The 20,048-nt window shown below is 44.3% G+C and overlaps 1 protein-coding gene across 3 annotated transcripts in view; it reads right to left on the reverse strand.

Annotated features, from left to right (window-relative positions):
- TMEM248 (transmembrane protein 248) overlaps positions 1 to 20,048 on the reverse strand; it is a 38,987-nt gene that overhangs the window by 15,281 nt on the left and 3,658 nt on the right. For 2 of the 3 annotated variants that reach the window (XM_033193374.1, XM_033193372.1), the window contains exon 2: positions 1,865 to 2,041. In XM_033193374.1, coding sequence (XP_033049265.1) covers positions 1,865 to 2,023 — 159 coding nt within the window. In that variant the 5' untranslated portion in view covers positions 2,024 to 2,041. Of the gene's footprint in view, positions 1 to 1,864; positions 2,042 to 17,109; positions 17,220 to 20,048 lie in introns of those variants that run through there. The other variant, XM_033193373.1, reaches the window with a different exon arrangement.

A 20,048-nucleotide genomic window follows, 5' to 3' on the forward strand; every position in this document is an offset into this window, starting at 1 on the left:
GAAAATCATTTGAAGTGGGGCAGAGGCTACAGTAAGCCAAGATCGCGCCACTGAACTCCAGCCTCAGCCTGGGTGTCAGAGTGACACTCCATCTCAATAAAACAACAAAAAAAAGTCATCTGAGCAACCCTTAACCAGCCCAGTAAGTCTACCCTTACAGCATCAGTTTAACTGTATGTGACATTTAGTAAGACTGCAACTGGATCTATTAAATTACATTTCCCTAACACCTACAAACTCAACGACCATTCTAGTACATTAGGGCTGAAAATGAACATTCTAGTTTCAGTCCTTCATAGTCCTAGACATGAAGAAACTGAGGCCCAGGGCAAATTAGGGACTCTCCAATTCTAGTTCAAGGTAGAATCGGCTTTAAGTTCTGATTCACAGCCCCAAATGTTTCCCATACACCACTGCCTTTCCTACAACTTAAGATCCTCATTTGAAAATAAAAATCACGAAACTAATCATAACCAAAGTTCTGCAGCATCTCAACAACGCGTTGCTACAGAGCTGGAGTCCACGTTGAACAGCCAGCTAAAGCCAATGCCAGGCCTAATTTGGATTATTAAGGGCTAATTATCCAGGCTTCATTGTAACCACTGGCCTCGGCCAAGTGCTCAACATGGACTCAAGATGTGCAGGAAAGAAATGGCAGGAGGCTGCAAAGCTTTAGTTTTGAGTAGAATATTCATTTTCAGCCCTGATGTGGGGGCAGCCTGTTTTCACAACCTTTAAAGATTGAGGCAGGGTCAGCAAAGAGGGAGAATTAAGCCAGCCAGTATGTCTCTTAGTAAGAAACTCTTTGAAAGGGTTACAAGGTAGAAATAGCTAAAACTCATTACTTGAACTGTGCTAGAAAGAGTTCACATGTGTAGGCGGTTCCTTTTGCCAAGATCACTTAAGATCTAGAATGCCCTAGAGCACAAGAGAAAGCTATGATCTCAATTACATGGAACAGAACTCTCCTCTCCATTGCAAGGCACACTCAATGTGGCAACCACGCACTCCCAGCCCCACCCCCACCCCCACCTCCACCCAACAACAAACCCAAGAAGGAAAAAGAGTAAGAGAAGGCACCCAAGGAATCTATTAAAAGACAGGAATTAGGCTGGGTGTGGTGGCTCACGCCGGTAATCTCAGCACTTGGGAAGGCTGAGATTGGTGGATCACCTGAGGTCAGGAGTTCAAGACCAGCCTAGCCAACACGGCGAAACCCCATCTCTACTAAAAAGACAATTAGCCAGACATGGTGGTGGGCACCTGTAATCCCAGCTACTCAGGAGGCTGAGGCAGGAAAATCGCTTGACCCGGGAGGTGGGGGTTGCAGTGAGCTGAGACGCCACTGCACTCCAGACTGGGTGACAGAACGAGACTCCATCTCAAAAAACAAAAATATTTGGTAATTAGATCCTGTTTTTGAATTTCTTTAAGATTCCTTATCTCATGAAAAAAAACGATTAGTACAGCTGATAAAACTCCATGATGATATGTGGTTTTTAAATACCAAATGTTCAGTTTTCTAAAACAGCAATGAACCCATTTGAGATGGAATATTGAGGTGAGTTCTCCAGCTTTTTGACACAGATCATTTTACAAATGTACTCTCCAAAATGCATCTGTTTCACTGCTGAAATAGTCTACCTGAAACTGGTAGCATATTTAAATTGAACAATACCTATCTAGGTATTTCCTAACAAAGCTGAGTCCTGGGGAGATGGAAAAGAGAAAATTCTGAATAAATACTGACCTTTCTCACTAGGAGAGAAAGGCCAAAACCCAAGAAAGCTATATGACAAGCCACAGAGTGTTGCCCCACTCCATAAGGGCCAGCCAGCCCAGGAGAAGTCAGAACATACTGTACCTCTGCCATTTCTGGTGATTTAATCTCCTTGATTTTGAAGAAGTAGCCCAGGGTCAGAAAAGCTATGGCCATGGCGCTCACGCTGATCATGAAGACCACCAGGGGAGGCCGACTGCTGATGTACACCTTCAGGTTCTCCAGGGGGTTGATGCTGAACATTATTCTGATCAGCTCCACCTGAAAGAAATTAATCAGAAGGCTTAAGGACTGACTTGCCAACAGGAAAGCTATGATTCTTTTGTTTTCTTTTGAGGTCTTGAGGGGGTGAGCTCGGCGGGATGGGCACTCATTACTCAATTTGAGAAATGTCTCATCATAACTTCATTCAAAAGACTAGAAGGAAAAAATGCTAAATGTTAACTGCCATTACCTCAAAGTGGCAGGATCCTGAATACATATTATCTTTCAGTTTGAATCTTCTAAATATTGTGTGTGTGTGTGTGTGTGTGTGGTGTGTGTGTGTGTGTGTGTGTGTTTTAAAAAACAGGGTCTCTCGCTCTGTCACCCAGGCTGGAGTGCAGTGGTGCGATCACAGCTCACTGCAGCCTTGAACTCCTAGGCTCGAGCTATCCTCCCACCTCAGCCTCCTGAGTAGCTAGGACTGAAGGTGTGTATCACTATGCCCGACTAATTTATTCCTTTTTTTTTTTTTTTGAGACAGAGTCTCACTCTGTCACCCAGGCTGGAGCAATGGTGTAGTCTTGGCTCGCTGCAATCTCTACCTCCTGGGTTCAAGCGATTCTCCCACCTCAGCCTCCCAAGTAGCTGGGACTACAGGTGTGTGCCGCCACACCCAGCTAATTTTTGTATTTTTAGTAGAGACGGGATTTCACCATATTGGCCAGGCTACTCTCGAACTCCTGACCTCATAATCTGCCCGCTTTGGCCCCCAAAAGTGCTGGGATTACAGGCGTGAACCACCATACCCAGCTAATTTATCACTTTTTAAGAGATGGGGTCTCACGGATGGGCGCGGTGGCTCACCCTGTAATCCTAGCACTTTGGGAGGCCAAGGTGGGCGGATCACGAGGTCAGGAGATTGAGACCATCCTGGCTAACATGGTGAAACCCCATCTCTACTAAAAATACAAAAAATTAGCCGGGCATGGTGGCAGGTGCCTGTAGTCCCAGCTACTAGGGAGGCTGAGGGAGGAGAATGGCATGAACCCGGAAGGCGGAGTTTGCAGTGAGTCGAGGTCATGCCACTGCACTCCAGCCTGGGCCACAGAGGAAGACTCCGTCTCAAAAAAAAAAAAAAAAAAGAGATGCGGTCTCGCTATGTTGCCCAGGCTGGTCTTGAACTCCTGGCCTCAAGCAATCCTCCTGCCTCAGCCTCCCAAAGTTCTGGATTACAAGTGTGAGTCACCAGACCCAGCCTCGATCTTCTAAATATTCTATAATAAATACTATTACTTCCGTATCACCTAAGAAAAGGTTTAGGTGGGTCAGTAATATGACACAAATACACAACAACATGTACAGAAAGAAACTAAGGATGCTCTCATTTCCTGCCACTGAAAAGTTGAATTCTATTTATTCAACATTCTGTCCTGTTCATTGCCATATCGCTCATAGCCATCCCAGCCCTGCTTAAAAGCTCCCAAGGCTTTCACCAGACCTAGAAGAAGTCGGTGATAGCTCCCTGCCATGGCCCACAGGGTTTTCAGGACTCAGAAGCCCTGCCAATCTCCCTGACTGCATCGCCATCCACTTCCCCTTCTCCCTCCTGGGCTTTGGCCACGCTGGACTTGCTATTCTTCAGGATCGTCTTGTCAATTTCTGCAAGGAAATCGGCTGGGACACTGACAGGGATTGCACTGAATCTGTGATGGGTTTGGTGAGTACTGCTCTCTTAACAATGTTGTCTGCTAGTCCGAGAGCCTCGGATGCCTTTCCGTCTATTTGGCTTCTTTATTTCAACAATGTTTTCTGTTTTCACAGTGTTAAGTTTGCACTTCTTTTATTAAGTTTATTCCTAAGTATTTAAAGCTTCTTGCCATTTTTGACCATGATCTAGCTGAAGACTTTTGCATCTGCCTGGATGCTTTTCCCAAACATTTTCACATTTGCTCTTCTTAAAACGCATGTCTATGGCTGGGCGCAGGGGCTCACACTTGTAATCCCAGCCCTTTGGGAGGCTGAGGCGAGTGGATCACTTGAGGTCAGGAGTTCAAGACCAGCCTGGCCAACACAGCAAAATCCCGCCTCTATTAAAAATTCAAAAATTAGCCAGATGTAGTGGTGCACACCTGTAATCCCAGCTACTCGGGAGGCTAAGGCAGGAGAATTGCTTGAACCTGGGAGGCAGAGGTTGTAGTGAGCCAAGATCACACCACTGCACTCCAGCCTGAGCGACAGAGTGAGACTCTGTCTCAAAAAAAAAAAAAAATGCAAGTCTCTGTTTAACAGTCAGCTCCTCAGACCACGCCTTCCCTGGTCACCCTCAGCCCCTGCTTTATTTCCTTCATATTGTTTAGCATCAACCAAGAGCACAATTATTTTCCTACTTGTTTACTGTCTGTCATCCCTCATTTATGAGCCCAATGAGAGCAGACATTTTGCCTGTCTTGTTCACGGCTACAGCCCTGGCCCCTGACCCCTAGAACAGTAGCTAGCACACAATGAGCACTTATAAATATGAGCAGACTGCAACAACATGAGCAAGAAGCAATTTTTTAAAAAGTCTGTATCAGCGTTTACATTTTAGAGACTAAGGGATGCATCAACAGCCCCAAAAAATCAACAGTAACACATTTTCCATGCCATTGTCACTCAGCATTCTGTTTTCCTGACATCTCTGTTGATCTCTGTTGATCTAGTTCACTGAATTTCACTGATGTATATATGTAAAAATTGTTCTGTGGTTGAGTTATCCCAGTCTGAGGGGCCCAGCTGGGTTCCTGTTACTGTTTCACCCACAAAGGGCATTGCAGCAGGTACAAGAGTGGCTGTAGTACAACAAGGTCACAGGGTAGGGCCTGTCTTCAACCTGATATTGTCAGACCACTCTCCAAGGAGATCAACCAGTTTACACTTCCCCAGCAATGAAGGAGCCTGCTCCATTCCATGCGATTTGTGCCGACACTTGATTTTCTAAGGCGTATTAATTTGGTCCAAAAAGACAGATGTGAAATGATATCTCTATTATTTTAAATTGTATCTTTATGAAACAGAGCATCTTTCCATTTTTTTAACCAGCCATTTAGGCCCATTCTTAAGTGAACTGCCTGAATCCTCTGGTAATTTACTAATAGGGTGTTAGTCTATTTCTTATTGATGTTTAGAAATTCCTTTTGTGTTTCGGGTACTAAGCCTTTAACAGTTTTATATGTTACATATAATTCATCCAAGTCTGGGTTTTCTTTAATATGGTTTATGGTATCTTTTGACATATGAAAGGTTCTTCAGAAGCCGGGCACAGTGGCTCATGTCTGTAATCCCAGCACTTTGGGAGGCTGAGGCAGGCGGATCACGAGGTCAGGAGTTCAAGACCAGCCTGGCCAATATGGTGAAACCCCGTCTCTATTAAAAATACAAAAAGTAGCTGGGCATGGTGGCGTGTGCCTGCAGTCCCAGCTACTCAGAAGGCTGAGGCAGGAGAATCACTTGAAGCCAGAAGGCGGAGGTTGCAGCGAGCTGAGATCACACCACTGCACTTTAGCCTGGGTGACAGAGCAACACTCTGTCTCCAAAAAAAAAAGAAAGAAAAAGAAAAAGAAAAACAAAGGTTCTTTTTTTTTTTTTTTTTTTGAGACGGAGTCTTGCTCTGTTGCCCAGCCTGGAGTGCAGTGGCCGGATCTCAGCTCACTGCAAGCTCCGCCTCCCGGGTTCACGCTATTCTCCTGCCTCAGCCTCCAGAGTAGCTGGGACTACAGGCGCCCACCACCTTGCCCGGCTAGTTTTTTTTGTATTTTTTAGTAAAGACGGGGTTTCACCGTGTTAGCCAGGATGGTCTCGATCTCCTGACCTCGTGATCCACCCGTCTCGGCCTCCCAAAGTGCTGGGATTACAGGCTTGAGCCACCGTGCCCGGCCATGGTTCTTGATATTTTTAATGGTATTATTAATAAATAATTCACATACCATACAATTCACCCATTTAAAATACACAATTCAATGATTTTTGGTATATTCACCGAATTGAACAACAATCTCCACAATCAATTTTCAAATGTTTTCATTGCCCTATAAAGAAAGTCCAACATAGATACATAAAAAATAAAAAGAAATTAAAACATACCACCAGAGAAAAATCACTTTCACTAAAATGAAGACAGGAAGGAAGGAAAGAAAGAAGAAAAGATCACAAAACAGCCAAAAACAAATAACAAAATGGCAGGAGTAAATCCTTACTTATCAGTAACAACACTGAATATAAATGGACTAAACTCTCCAGTCAAAAGACACAGTGGCTGAATAAATAAAAAAGCCAGACCCAACGATGTGTTGCCTACAAGAAACACACCTCACCTATAAAGACACACATCAAATGAAAATAAAGAAATAGCTGGGCATGGTGGCTCACACCTGTAATCTCAGCATTTTGGGAGGCTGAGGCGGGCGGATCACCTGAGGTCAGGCATTCCAGACCAGCCTCACCAACATGGAGAAACCCCAACTCTGTGATCCAGTGAAAGCAGTATTAAGAGGAAAGTTTATAGCTATAAGCACCTACAAAAAAAAAGTAGAAAAACATCAAACAAGCAACCTAACAACACATCTTAAGGATTAGAAAAGCAAGAGCAAACCAAACACAAAATTAGTAGAAAAATAATAAAGCTCACAGCAGAAATAAACGAATTTGAAACAAAAAAATACAAAAAATCAATGAAACAAAGAGTTGGTGTTTTGAACCAGATGAACTCAGAAAAAAGAGAGACAAGATTCAAATAAATAGTATCAGATATGAAAAAGGAGACACTAAACCAACATTACAGGAATTCAAAGGATCATTCCAGGCTACTACGAGCAACTTCATACCGCCTAGAAAACCTAGAAGAAATGGATGAATTCCTATACACACAACCTACCAAGACCTGATGGCTTCACTGCTGAATTCTACCAAACGCTAAAAGAAGTACTAATACCAATCCTACGCAAACTATCTCAAAAAGCAGAAGAAAAAGGAGTAAGTACTTCCAAACTCATTATAGGAGGCCAGTATCACCCTGATATCAAAACCAAAGATATATCAAAAAAAGGGAAAACTACAGGCAGATATCCCTGATGAAGATTGTTGTAAATCTCCAAAATATACTGGCAAACCAAATTCAACAAAACATTAAAAAGATCATTCGTCATGACCAAGTGGGATTTATCCCTTGGAAGCAAGGATGGTTCAACATATGCAAATAAATCAAAGAGATACATCATATCAGCAGAATAAAGGACAAAAACCACATGATGAATTCAACTGATGCTGAAAAAGCATTTGATAAAATTAAACATCTCTTCACAATACTAAACCCTCAAAAAACTGGGCTTAGAAGGAACATACCTCACACAATAAAAGCCATATACAACAGGACCACAACTAGTATCATACTGAATGGGGAAAAACTGAAAATGTTTCCTCTAAGATCTGGAACACGAAAAGGATGCCCACTTTCACCACTGTAATTCAACAGAGCACCAGAAGTCCTAGCTAGAGCAATCAGACAAGAAATAAATGGCATCCAAACTGGAAAGGAAGGAGGTAAATTATCCTTGTTTGCAGACGGTATGATCTTATATTTGGAAAAACCTAAATACTCCATCAAAAAACTAGAACTGATAGACCAAATTTCAGTAAAGCTGCAGAATACAAAATCAACCTATAAAAATCAGTAGCATTTCTATGTGCCAATAGAGAGCAATCTAAAAAAGAAATCAAGAGGTCAGCCATGATGGCTCATGCCTGTAATCCCAGTACTTTGGAAGGCTGAGGCAGGTGGATCGTTTGAGGCCAGGAGTTTGAGACCAGCCTGGCCAACATGGTGAAATCCCATCTCTACAAAAAATAAAAAATAAAAATTAGCTGGGCATGATGGTGTGCATCTACAATCCCAGTTACTCGTGAGGCTGAGGCATGAGAATCCCTTGAATCTGGGAAGTGGAGGTTGCAGTGAGCCAACATCGTGCCACTGTACTCCAGCCTGGACAACAGAGTAAGACTCCATTTCAAAAAAAAGTATAAAAAGTACTTACATAGTACTTGTATTACATTAGGTACTGTAAGTAATCTAGAGATGATTTAAAGTAAATGGGGGCCAGACGTGGTGGCTCACACCTGTAATCCCAACACTTTGGGAGGCCAAGGTGGGTGGATTACCTGAGGTCAGGAGTTCGAGGCTAGCCTGGCCAACATGGTGAAACCCCATCTCTACTAAAAACACAAACGTCAGCCAGGTGTGGTGGCATGCACCTGTAATCCCAGCTACTTGGGAGGCTGAGGCAGGAGAGCTGCTGGAACCCGGGAGGCGGAGGTTGCAGTGAGTTGAGATCACGCCACTGCACTCCAGCCTGGGTGACAGAGCAAGACTCCATCTCAAAAATAATAATAACAATAATAACATAGAAACAAGACTAGTTAGGTTTAGATTAATAGGATTCATAAATAAAAACGTCAACTAAATCAGAGTTCAATTTATTGAACTAGAACAAAAACTTAATTTTTTTTGTTTTGTTTTTTTGGACACAAGAGTCTCACTCTGTTGCCCAGGCTAGTGTGCAGGGGCACAATCTCAGCTCACTGCAACCTCCGCCTTCTGGGTTCAAGTGATTCTCCTGCCTCAGCCTCCTGAGTAGCTGAGATTACAGGCGCATGCCACCACGCATGGCTAATTTATTTATTTTTTTTAGTAGAGACAGGGTTTCACCATGTTGACCAGACTGGTCTTGAACTCCTGTCCTCAAGAGATATGCCCGCCTTGGCCTCCCAAAGAGTTGGGATTGCAGGTGTGAACCACTACACCTGGCCCAAAACCTTAATGTCACATAAAAATGAATAGGAACCATTTACCTCTTGGAACTACAATTATGAAACATTCAGAAAAACAGTAGAAAAATCTGAATCAGAATTCACTTCAAGGAAAACTAATAGTCATTAAAAGCACATTACACCAGAATTTAAACAGTTACATCAACACAAATACCCAAAAAACGGCAAATATTGTCAACATAAGCCAATTTAATTTAGGGAAACTTCCAGCACAAGCAATTATAGTGACAATTACAGTCACTAAAAAAGCAAATGAATGAGTCAGGCACAGTGGCCCATGCCTGTAATCCCAACACTTTGGAAGGCCAAAGTGGGTGCATCACCCACTGACCAACATGGTGAAACCCCGTTTCTACTAAAAATACAAAAATTAGCTGGGCATGGTGGTGTGCGCCTGTAATCCCAGCTACTCAGGAGTCTGAGACAGCAGAATCACTTGAACCCAGGAGGCAGAGGTTGCAGTGAGCTGACTTTGTGCCACTGCACTCCAGCCTGGGCAACAAGAGCAAAACTCCACCTCAAAATAATAATAATAGAAGAATGTTTGAATTAAACTATTAAGATTCCAAACATTTTACAAACATAAAATTCCTTTCTACCATTCACAAGTGTTTTCAAATAGGAAATCAATGAAGACTAAATAAATGTATTCCTTCTGCAAAGAGTTACAAGAAAGTTTCTGTGAGCGTCACAGTGACAAATGTTAGTTTTAATTAATGAATAAATTAAGTTCTGTTTAGGGAAAAAAACAGAGATAAAAGAAAGCACACTATCTGACCCCTCCCCCTAAATTCATTCCAACTCCAATTAGGGCGTCCTGGTATTGACCAAGATAAAGAAAGAAATGACCACTGGGAAGCTGCCTCACTGAAAAGTCCAGGGATTTAGGGTACACAGAACACGGCCAAAAGGCAATTTCACAAGCACGTGAGAACATGTGATGAAAATCTATCAGCACAGTACCTTAGATCTCTGAGACTAACTCAATGAAGACGCTAAACATCAGATGGCACTTTAAGCAAGCAAAATGCAATACCAAGACTATCCCACAGGTATCTCTAGCAACCCACAAGTTACAAGGAACACAAGTTCCTTAAAAACGGGCGTGGATAGGGCTGTGTTATAAACTTTCTGGAGACCAACTTAACCATACATATCAACAGTGTTAAAATCTGGCATATTTTATCTCCAACATTCTACTTCTAAGAATTAAAACTAAGGAAACACCCATTGCTCCAAAGATTTAACTACTCAGTTATTTTTGGAGTGTTCGCAATTGTTAAAAAATGGAAAACTACATATCCAACAATAGCAGGGCACAACTGAATAAAGTAGGATTTCTCCCCAGTATTGTACCTATCAAAAACACAAGATCTGGGCGTGGTGGCACACGTCCATAGTCCCAGCTACGTGGGGGGCTGAGGCAGGAGGATGGCTTGAATCTGGGAGTCTGAGGCTGCAATGAGCTATGATTACGCCACTGCACTCTAGCCTGAGCAACAGAGTGAGATCCTATCCCCCCAACCACCAAAACAAAGCGGGGGCTAGGCACAGTGGCTCACGCCTATAATCGCAGCACTTTGGGAGGTCGAGGCAAGCAGATCACCTGAGGTCAGGAGTTTGAGACCAGCCAGGGCAACTTCGTGCAACCTTGTCTCTACTAAAAACACAAAAAATTAGCCGGGTGTGATGGCACGTGGTTGTAGTCCCAGCTACACAGAAGGCTGACCCACGAATTGCTTGAACCTGGGAGTGAACCTTGCAGTGAGCTGAGATCGTGCCACTACACTCCAGCCTGGGTGACAGAGTAAGACTCTGTCTCAAAACAAACAAACAAACACCCACAGGATCTAAAATATCACATACAGCTGCCATAAAAAATAAAAAAATTGGCCAGGCGCGGTGGCTCATGCCTGTAATGCTAGGACGTTGGGAGGCCGAGGTGGGTGGATTGCCTGAGCTCAGGAGTTCGAGACCAGTCTGGGCAACACAGTGAATTCCTGTCTCTACTAAAACTACAAAAAATGACCTGGGAGTGGTGGCATGCACCTGTAATCCCAGCTATAGGGAGGCTGAGACAGGAGAATTGCTTGAACCCAGAAGGCGGAGGTTGCAGTGAGTCATGATTGTGTCACTGCACTCCAGCCTGGGTGTCAGAGCAAGACCCCATCTCAAAAACAAAAAGTTCTCAGGGAAAACTGTGCTCTGCACAATCCTCCATCTGGCGAGGTGAGGAGATAAGAACAGGGATGGAGAAACTGAGGCAACAGGTAAACAACAGATGGTGCTTTACATAAGCAAAAGGCAATACCAAGGTTACCCTAACATCGCAGTCAACACACAGTTTGCAAAAGAACACAGTTCCTTACAGGTAGCCAGGAGAAGGCTGTGTTAAAAACTTTCAAAACACTACTGGTTCAGGTGAAAGGGACAGAGGTGGAGGAGGAGATGCTGACTTTTTATTACATGAGTTAACAAAAACAGTTAATTGGGTCGGTGCAAAAGGAATTGCGGTTTCCGCCAATATGTAATGGCAAAAACCACAATTACTTTTGTACCAACGTAATATAAGGGGAGGAAAGGAGCTAGTGAATGAGGAAGGCTGGCTGGGCGCGGTGGCTCACACCTGCAATCCCAGCACTTTGGGAGGCCGAGGCGGGCGGTCACGAGGTCAGGAGATCGAGACCATCCTGGCTAACACGGTGAAACCCCATCTCTATTAAAAATACAAAAAATTAGCTGGGCATGGTGGCGGGCACCTGTAGTCCCAGCTACTTGGGAGGCTGAGGCAGGAAAATGGCGTGAACCCAGGAGGTGGAGCTTGCAGTGAGCCAAGATAGCACCACTGCACTCCAGCCTGGGTGACAGAGCGAGACTCCGTCTCAAAAAATAAAAAAATAAAAAAATTGGCCAGGCGCGGTGGCTCATGCCTGTAATGCTAGGACGTTGGGAGGCCGAGGTGGGTGGATTGCCTGAGCTCAGGAGTTCGAGACCAGTCTGGGCAACACAGTGAATTCCTGTCTCTACTAAAACTACAAAAAATGACCTGGGAGTGGTGGCATGCACCTGTAATCCCAGCTATAGGGAGGCTGAGACAGGAGAATTGCTTGAACCCAGAAGGCGGAGGTTGCAGTGAGTCATGATTGTGTCACTGCACTCCAGCCTGGGTGTCAGAGCAAGACCCCATCTCAAAAACAAAAAGTTCTCAGGGAAAACTGTGCTCTGCACAATCCTCCATCTGGCGAGGTGAGGAGATAAGAACAGGGATGGAGAAACTGAGGCAACAGGTAAACAACAGATGGTGCTTTACATAAGCAAAAGGCAATACCAAGGTTACCCTAACATCGCAGTCAACACACAGTTTGCAAAAGAACACAGTTCCTTACAGGTAGCCAGGAGAAGGCTGTGTTAAAAACTTTCAAAACACTACTGGTTCAGGTGAAAGGGACAGAGGTGGAGGAGGAGATGCTGACTTTTTATTACATGAGTTAACAAAAACAGTTAATTGGGTCGGTGCAAAAGGAATTGCGGTTTCCGCCAATATGTAATGGCAAAAACCACAATTACTTTTGTACCAACGTAATATAAGGGGAGGAAAGGAGCTAGTGAAGGAGGAAGGCTGGCTGGGCGCGGTGGCTCACACCTGCAATCCCAGCACTTTGGGAGGCCGAGGCGGGCGGTCACGAGGTCAGGAGATCGAGACCATCCTGGCTAATACGGTGAAACCCCATCTCTATTAAAAATACAAAAAATTAGCTGGGCATGGTGGCGGGCACCTGTAGTCCCAGCTACTTGGGAGGCTGAGGCAGGAAAATGGCGTTAACCCAGGAGGTGGAGCTTGCAGTGAGCCAAGATAGCACCACTGCACTCCAGCCTGGGTGACAGAGCGAGACTCCGTCTCAAAAAATAAAAAAATAAAAAAATAAAAAGGGGGAAGGCCTCCTGGTTGGGCACAATAACTCACACTTGTAATCCCAGCACTGTGGGAGGCTGAGGTGGAAGGATTGTTTGAGGCCAGGAGTTCGAGACCAGCCTGGCCAACACAACAAGACCTTGTCTCTACAAAAAATAATTTTTTAATAAATTAGCTAGGCATGGTGGCGTACACCAATGGCCCAGCTACTTGGGAGTCTGAGGTGGGAGGACTGCCTCAGCCCAGGAGGTCAAAGCTATAGTGAGCTATGATCATGCCACTGCACTCCAACCTGGCTAACACAGTGATTAAAAAAAAAAAATGTAATTTTGCAACTTAATAACATTTTATCAGAAAAAAAGTAAGTTAATATTCATTATGCCACAGACACAGGAAACCTTTCAGTCTCTCCCTCTCCAAAGCCCGCATATGTATGCCACATGGCTACTTGTCCAAGTTTTAAACTAGCTTTTATTAGTTTCAAAAACGTTCTTTTTTTTTTTTTTTTTTGAGATGTCTCGCGTTGTCACCCAGGCTGGCATGCAGCAGTGTGATCTCTGCTCAACCTCTGCCTCCCGGGTTCAAGTGATTCTTCTACCTCAGCCTCCCAAATAGCTGAGACTACAGGTGCATGTCACCACGTCTGACTAATTCTGATATTTTTAGTAGAGACGGGGTTTCACCATGTTGGCCAGGCTGGTCTCAAACTCCTGACTTCAAGTGATCTACCCGCCTCAGCCTCCCAAAGTGCTGGGATTCTAAGCGCAAGCCACCACACCAGGCCCACCATTCATCTTAAATGAGATTTTCTACCTTAGGTTAAATGGGAAGTTTCTGAAAGGTGAGGAAGAGAGATGGGCAAACCCACTCTCTATGCTGACCAAAGGAAATACACTGGACTTGTGCTAAGAGAGAATGACAGAAACTCACCTTCACGTAGCAGAAAGTAGCATTTCTCAAATATCCTGTGATGTCTGAGACCCTCGAAGAGCTTTAAGGCTGGGGTTACAAACCCTGAGCCTAGTAAGCAACAGTTATCGACGCGATGCCAGATTATCCAACACTTACAGCTAAAGACACTTATTGGTATCAAAGACACCCTGTGCAAGTCCAGCACCCAATTGCCCTGAGCACTGCGCAGAAACCACCTTCCTGCCCCACCGCAAAGCAGTGCAGGCAGAATGAACCTTCAGAGAGACAAGTGAGAAGCAATGAAGACACAGGAGAACTTCAAGGTCTCCAGTAATCTCTGGGCTGCCAAGTCCAAAGCCGGAGCTACAGTCCCTAACTCATGTTGCTGCAGCATCTGACACAGAAGTGGGGTGGATCCTCTCCCAGCTTCCACTCCTGGTTTTCCTAACATTCATCTGGCCACCCCTTCCTTTTCAGGCTCCTTCAAAAGCTGGTGTTCCCAAGTTCCAGCTGGGGCCTCTGCTCAAGGGGGACACACTCATTCATGCCTTAACCCCATTTTATCTACTCACGTCTAGATCCAAACACTCACCAACTAGAGCTCTCTCCTTAGATGACCCAAAGGCCAACGAGGCCAAAACTTATCCCCAGGCAACAAATTGGCTCCTCCCCATAAGGAAAAACACGGTGATTTACCTAGTAATCCCTGCCAGCCATTCTTTTTTTTTTTTTTTTTTTGAGACAGGGTCTGGCTCTGGTGCCCAGGCCGGAGTGCAGTGGTATGAGCATGGCAGCCACCTCGACTTCCCAGGCACAAGCGATCCTCCCACCTCGGCCTCCCAAGTAGCTCGGACTACAAGCACATGCTACCACTCTCGGCTAATTTTTGTATTTTTTGTAGAGAGAGGATTTTGCCACAATGCCCAGGCTGGTCTCAAACTCCTGGGCTCAAGCGATCCTCCTGCATCAGCCTCCCAAATGCTGGGATTTCAGACGTGAGCCACTGCGCCCAGCTCCTGCCAGTCATCCTTGATACTCTGGCTCTCCTACAACCAGTTACCAAGTCCTATCATTTCCACATTTTAAGTGTCTTCTCAAAGGCAGTGCTCACTCCATCCCCACTGACACTGCCTCCCTCAGCCAAGTTAAACTGTTGTCTGAGCTGCGTGCTCGCAGCTGTAATTCCAGCACTTTGGGAGGCCAAGGCAGGTGGATCACCTGAGGACAGGAGTTAGAGAGCATCCTGGCCAACATGGTGAAACCCCGTCTCTACTAAAAATACAAAAATTTAGCTGGGCGTGGTGGTGGTGTACGCCTATGATCCCAGCTACTCAGGAGGCTGAGACAGGAGAATCGCTTGAACCCGGGAGGCGGAGGTTGCAGTGAGCCAAGATTGAGCCACTGAACTCCAGCCTGGGCACCAGAGCGAGACTCTGTTTCAAAAAATAAATAAACACATAAATAAAAATTTGTCTCTCATTTCCATGATATTGTTTCTGCATTCCTCCTACCTTGGACAGTGCCTGACACCGGGAAGGTGCTTAACAATAATAACGTCTACCATCATTGCCTACTTTTTGAGAGAGGCACCACTCTAAGAGTTTTGCACCTATTATGTATGATCCCTAAAACATCTCTGATCCCTAAAACATTTTACAGATGGGGAAATTAAGGCATATAGAAGTCAGCTAATGTGTCCATGATCACACGGGAAGTGAACCTGGATTCAAATCCAGTTGGCCTTCAGAGCCCATGCATTAACCATTAAGTTCTACTTCAGTCCAATAAATGATATAGGTTTGCAAAAAGAAGTCAATCTGGCAGGGCACAATGGCTCATGCCTGTAATTCTAGCACTCTGGGAGGCTGAGGCCAGCCGATCACTTGAGCCCAGGAGTTCAAGACCAGCCTGGGAAACACAAGAAGATCCCGGGTCTACAAAGAATACAACATTTGGCCGGGCGCGGTGGCTCAAGCCTGTAATCCCAGCACTTTGGGAGGCCGAGACGGGCGGATCACGAGGTCAGGAGATCGAGACCATCCTGGCTAATACGGTGAAACCCTGTCTCTACTAAAAAATACAAAAAACTAGCCGGGCGAGGTGGCGGGTGCCTGTAGTCCCAGCTACTCGGGAGGCTGAGGCAGGAGAATGGCGTAAACCCGGGAGGCGGAGCTTGCAGTGAGCTGAGATCCGGCCACTGCACTCTCGCCTGGGCGACAGAGCGAGACTCCATCTCAAAAAAAAAAAAAAGAATACAAAATTTAGCTGGGTGGGGTGGTGCACACCTGTAGTCCCAGCTACTTGGGAGGCTGATGTGGAGGGATCACCTGAACCCAGAAGTTTGAGGCTGCAGTGAACTGTGACGGCACCACTGCACTCTAGCCTGGGAGACAGAGTTAAACCCTATCTCAAAAAAAGAAAATAAAAAGGAAAAAAAAATTTCTTTTTGAAGAGTCAATCCCATCAAATGAGATAAAGGCAGAAAAGCATCCATATAATTTTGCAATCAAGACATCAATATTGATGTAAGCAAAACCCCTTTCACTAGGGTGATAGAGGTAAAAACCAGGTGACAAGGATGAAGGAGTGAGAAGAGAGCATTCCTAACAGCTACCACTTAGAACATGCCATTCCCAGGCACGTGTAAAGTGCTTCACATAACATATTTTTTAATCTTTGCAACACTGCTAGGTAGATACTACTATTCCCACTTTACGGATGAGAAAACTGAAGCAAATGAGCTTCAGTAATTTGTACTAGGTCACACTGCAAATAAATGGCAGAAATGCATTCTGACTTAATTCATCTGACCCCAAAAGCCATGCCATCAATCACAATGCCAAGGTTGATAAAACAGTTTCAAGTCAAATACCAAAGTAAGGGGAAAAAAACCCAATCTCACATACCATAGATATACTAAGTGTATTTTAGTCATTGACTTTAACAAAGGCACAATTAAGAGATCAACATTTTTGAAGTTTAAAATGTTTAACTCTTTTTTTTTTTGAAGACTGAGTTTCAATCTCATCACCCAGGCTAGAGTGCAATGATGCAATCTCAGCTTACTGCAACCTCTGCTTCCTGGGTTCAAGTGATTCTCCTGCTTCAACCTCCTGAGTAGCTGGGATTACAGGCACCTGCCACCATGCCCAGCTAATTTTTCTATTTTTAGAAACAGGGTTTCACCATGTTGGCCAGGCTGGTCTTGAACTCCTGACCTCAGATGATCTGCCTGCCTCGGCTTCCCAAAGTGCTGGGATTACAGGCGTGAGCTGCCGTGCTCGGCCTATTTTCCATTTCTTCAGCAGGGTAACTCCCATCTCAGCACTCATTCATCAGTTAAAAGTATGAAGCAAAGACTAGCACAGTCTTCTGCCAATAGTGTCTCGTTTCTTAATGTGATACAGTTCAGAGTACAGAACAGACTTTCACAATAACTCACGTTTAAAAGGAACCAAAGAGAGATGCTCGCGATGGTTCACGCCTGTAATCCCAACACTTTGGGAGGCCAAGGTCGGAGGATAGCTTGAGCACAGGAGTTCGAGACCAGCCTGGACAACACAGTGAGACCCCGTCCCTTAAAAAAAAAAACCCAAATTAAAAAAAAATTAGCTGGGCATGGTTTCACCTATAGTCCCAGCTAATTGGGAGGGCAAGGCAGGATGATAAGTTGAGTCCAAGAGTTCAAGGCTACTGTGAGCCATGGTCACACCACTGTACTCCAGCCTCGGTAACAGGGAGAGACCGTTTCAAAAAAAAAAAAAGATCAAATGAAAAATTATAAGCGAAAGCATAGTTTTAGTTGCTAAACATGTAGTTTAGGCAACATCAGTACTCTCATAAAGACAAAAGGAAAAGAACGTAGGCTGATATAATTACATGTCTGGAACCAGACTTACTTCCAAAACTCAAACTTCCCATGTATTTCTCCTGACTTACAGTAAATGAATGCATCGTTCCATTTTCAAAATCATGATATAAAACCATGGTAACATTCGACATTCCCCCTGCTTCTTAAAAAAATTCACTACAGTCTCAAGATGGAAAATAATTTATCTTTGTTCTTTAGTTTTTTAAATAATTGCCGACCATCTTAAACACCAAAATTAAAAGTACTCCCATATTAAAATTTAATAATCTGGGGCTTAATCGATTTTTAAGAAAACAAGTCATGAGGGATGCCAAGATCAAATAAAAGCTAAAGGTTCAATATGCAATCTTACTGTAACGAAACTCAGTGTGTAAGACTGGGACATGTTTGAAAAACAGCACTTGTAACCAAACAGCACAAAAGTCCAAATGGCAGTGCTTCGAAGGCTATGTCAGGTACTCCCCAGGATCACACTGAGGTATGTAATCGTACGCAGAAAACACACTACAGACCTCTTGTCAAATGTATTTGATATGTACATGAGAAAGGTAACTTAAGGATTTCCACGTCCAAAATCAATCTAAATGAAAAGTGAGTATGCTGAAACCTCTGTCTTTCCTCCTTTCCAATTTTTCTTTTTAAAGAAAAGCCAAGGTTCTTTGTCCATTTTTCCTTCTTTTTTTTTTTTTTTTTGTTTCAGATGGAGTCTTGCTCTGTTGCCCAGACTGGAGTGCAGTGGTACAATCCTGGTTCACCACAACCTCCGCATCCCAGGTTCAAGTGATTCTCCTGCTTCAGCCTCCTGAGTAGCTGGGATTACAAGCATGCGCCACCATGCCCAGCTAATTTTTGTACTCTTAGTAGAGACGGGGTTGCACCATGTTGGCCAGGTTAGTCTCAAACTCTTGACCTCAAGCAATCCACTGGCCTTGGCCTCCCCAAGTGCTAGAATTACAGGCGTGAGCCACCATGCCTGGCTGCCCATTTTTCAATTGGATTTTTTGTTTTCTTGCTACTGAGTTGTTTGAGCTTTGTATACATTTTGGATATTAACCCCTTTTCAGGTGTATAGTTTGCAAGTATCTTCTCCAAATCCCTAGGAATTAAAAAATGGGCAAAGGACATGAACAGATGTTTCTCAAAAGACCGACAAATGGCCAACAGATATAGCTGGCCAACATATTCACAATCACTAGAGAAATGCAAATTAAAACCACAATGATATATCATCTCACACCTGTCAGAACGACTGTTATCAAAGAAAGACAAATGCTTGTGAGAATGTGGAGCTAAAGGAGCCGTTATGCACTGTGGGAATGTAAATTAGTACAGCCATGATGGAAAACAGTACAGAAATTCCTTTAAAAACTAAAAGTAGGCTGGGCATGGTGACTCATGTCTGTAATCCTATCACTTTGGGAGGCTGAGGCAGGTGGATCACGAGGTCAGGAGTTCAAGACCAGCCTGACCAACATGGTGAAACCCTGTCTCTACTAAAAATACAAAAAATTAGCCAGGTGTAGTGGCGTGCACCTGTAATTCAGCTACTCGGGAGGCTGAGGCAGGAGATCACTTGAACCTGTGCGACAGAGCGAGATTGTCTCCAAAAAAAAAAAAAAAAAAAGAAAGAAAAAACTAGAAATGGAATTACTTCATGATCCAACAATCCCACTACTGAATATATAACACCCCCAAATTGAAATCAGGTTGTCAAAGAGATGTCTGTACCCCCATGTTCACTGCAGCACTATTTGCAACAACATGGACAGAAGCAACGAACATTATACTAAGAGAAATAAGCCAGGTACAGAAGCACAACATAGGATTCCACTTTTATATGGAATCTAAAAGACAATGGAACTCACTGCAGCAGAGAGCAGAACTATGGTTACAGCAGCGGGGGTTGGGGAACAGGGAGATGATGGTCAAAGGGTACAAAGTCCATTAGAGAAAAAGGAACATATTTTTTCTGAGTTATACTGCACAGTTTGGTAAATATAGTTAATACAGTTATTCTGGGGTGGCTCACACCTTTAATCCCAGCACTCTGGGAAGCCGAGACAGGAGGATCACTTGAGCCCAGGAGTGCGAGACCAGCCTGAGCAACAAAGTGAGAACCTGCCTCTACAAAAAATCAAAAAATTAGCCAGGTGTGGTGGTGCACATCTGTGCTCCCAGCCACTCAGGAGACTGAGGCAGGAGTATCACTTGAGCCCAGGAGGAGGAGGGTGCAGTGAGCCATGATCACCCATAGCACTCCAGCCAGGACAACAGAGCAAGACTTTGTCCCATAATAATTATTTTTTTTAATTAAAAAATAAGGCTGGAGCCAGTGGCTCACGCCTGTAATCCCAGCACTTTGAGAAGCTGAGGCAGGTGGATCACAAGGTCAGGAGTTCAAGACCAGCCTGACCAACATGGCGAAACCCAGTCCCTACTAAAATACAAAAAAATCAGCCGGGTGTGGTGGTGTGTGCCTGTAGTCGCAGCTACTCGGGAGGCTGAGGCAG

Source organism: Trachypithecus francoisi, unplaced genomic scaffold (genome assembly GCF_009764315.1).
Source record: "Trachypithecus francoisi isolate TF-2019V2 unplaced genomic scaffold, Tfra_2.0 Lachesis_group4, whole genome shotgun sequence".
Classification (NCBI taxonomy): Eukaryota; Metazoa; Chordata; class Mammalia; order Primates; family Cercopithecidae; genus Trachypithecus; species Trachypithecus francoisi.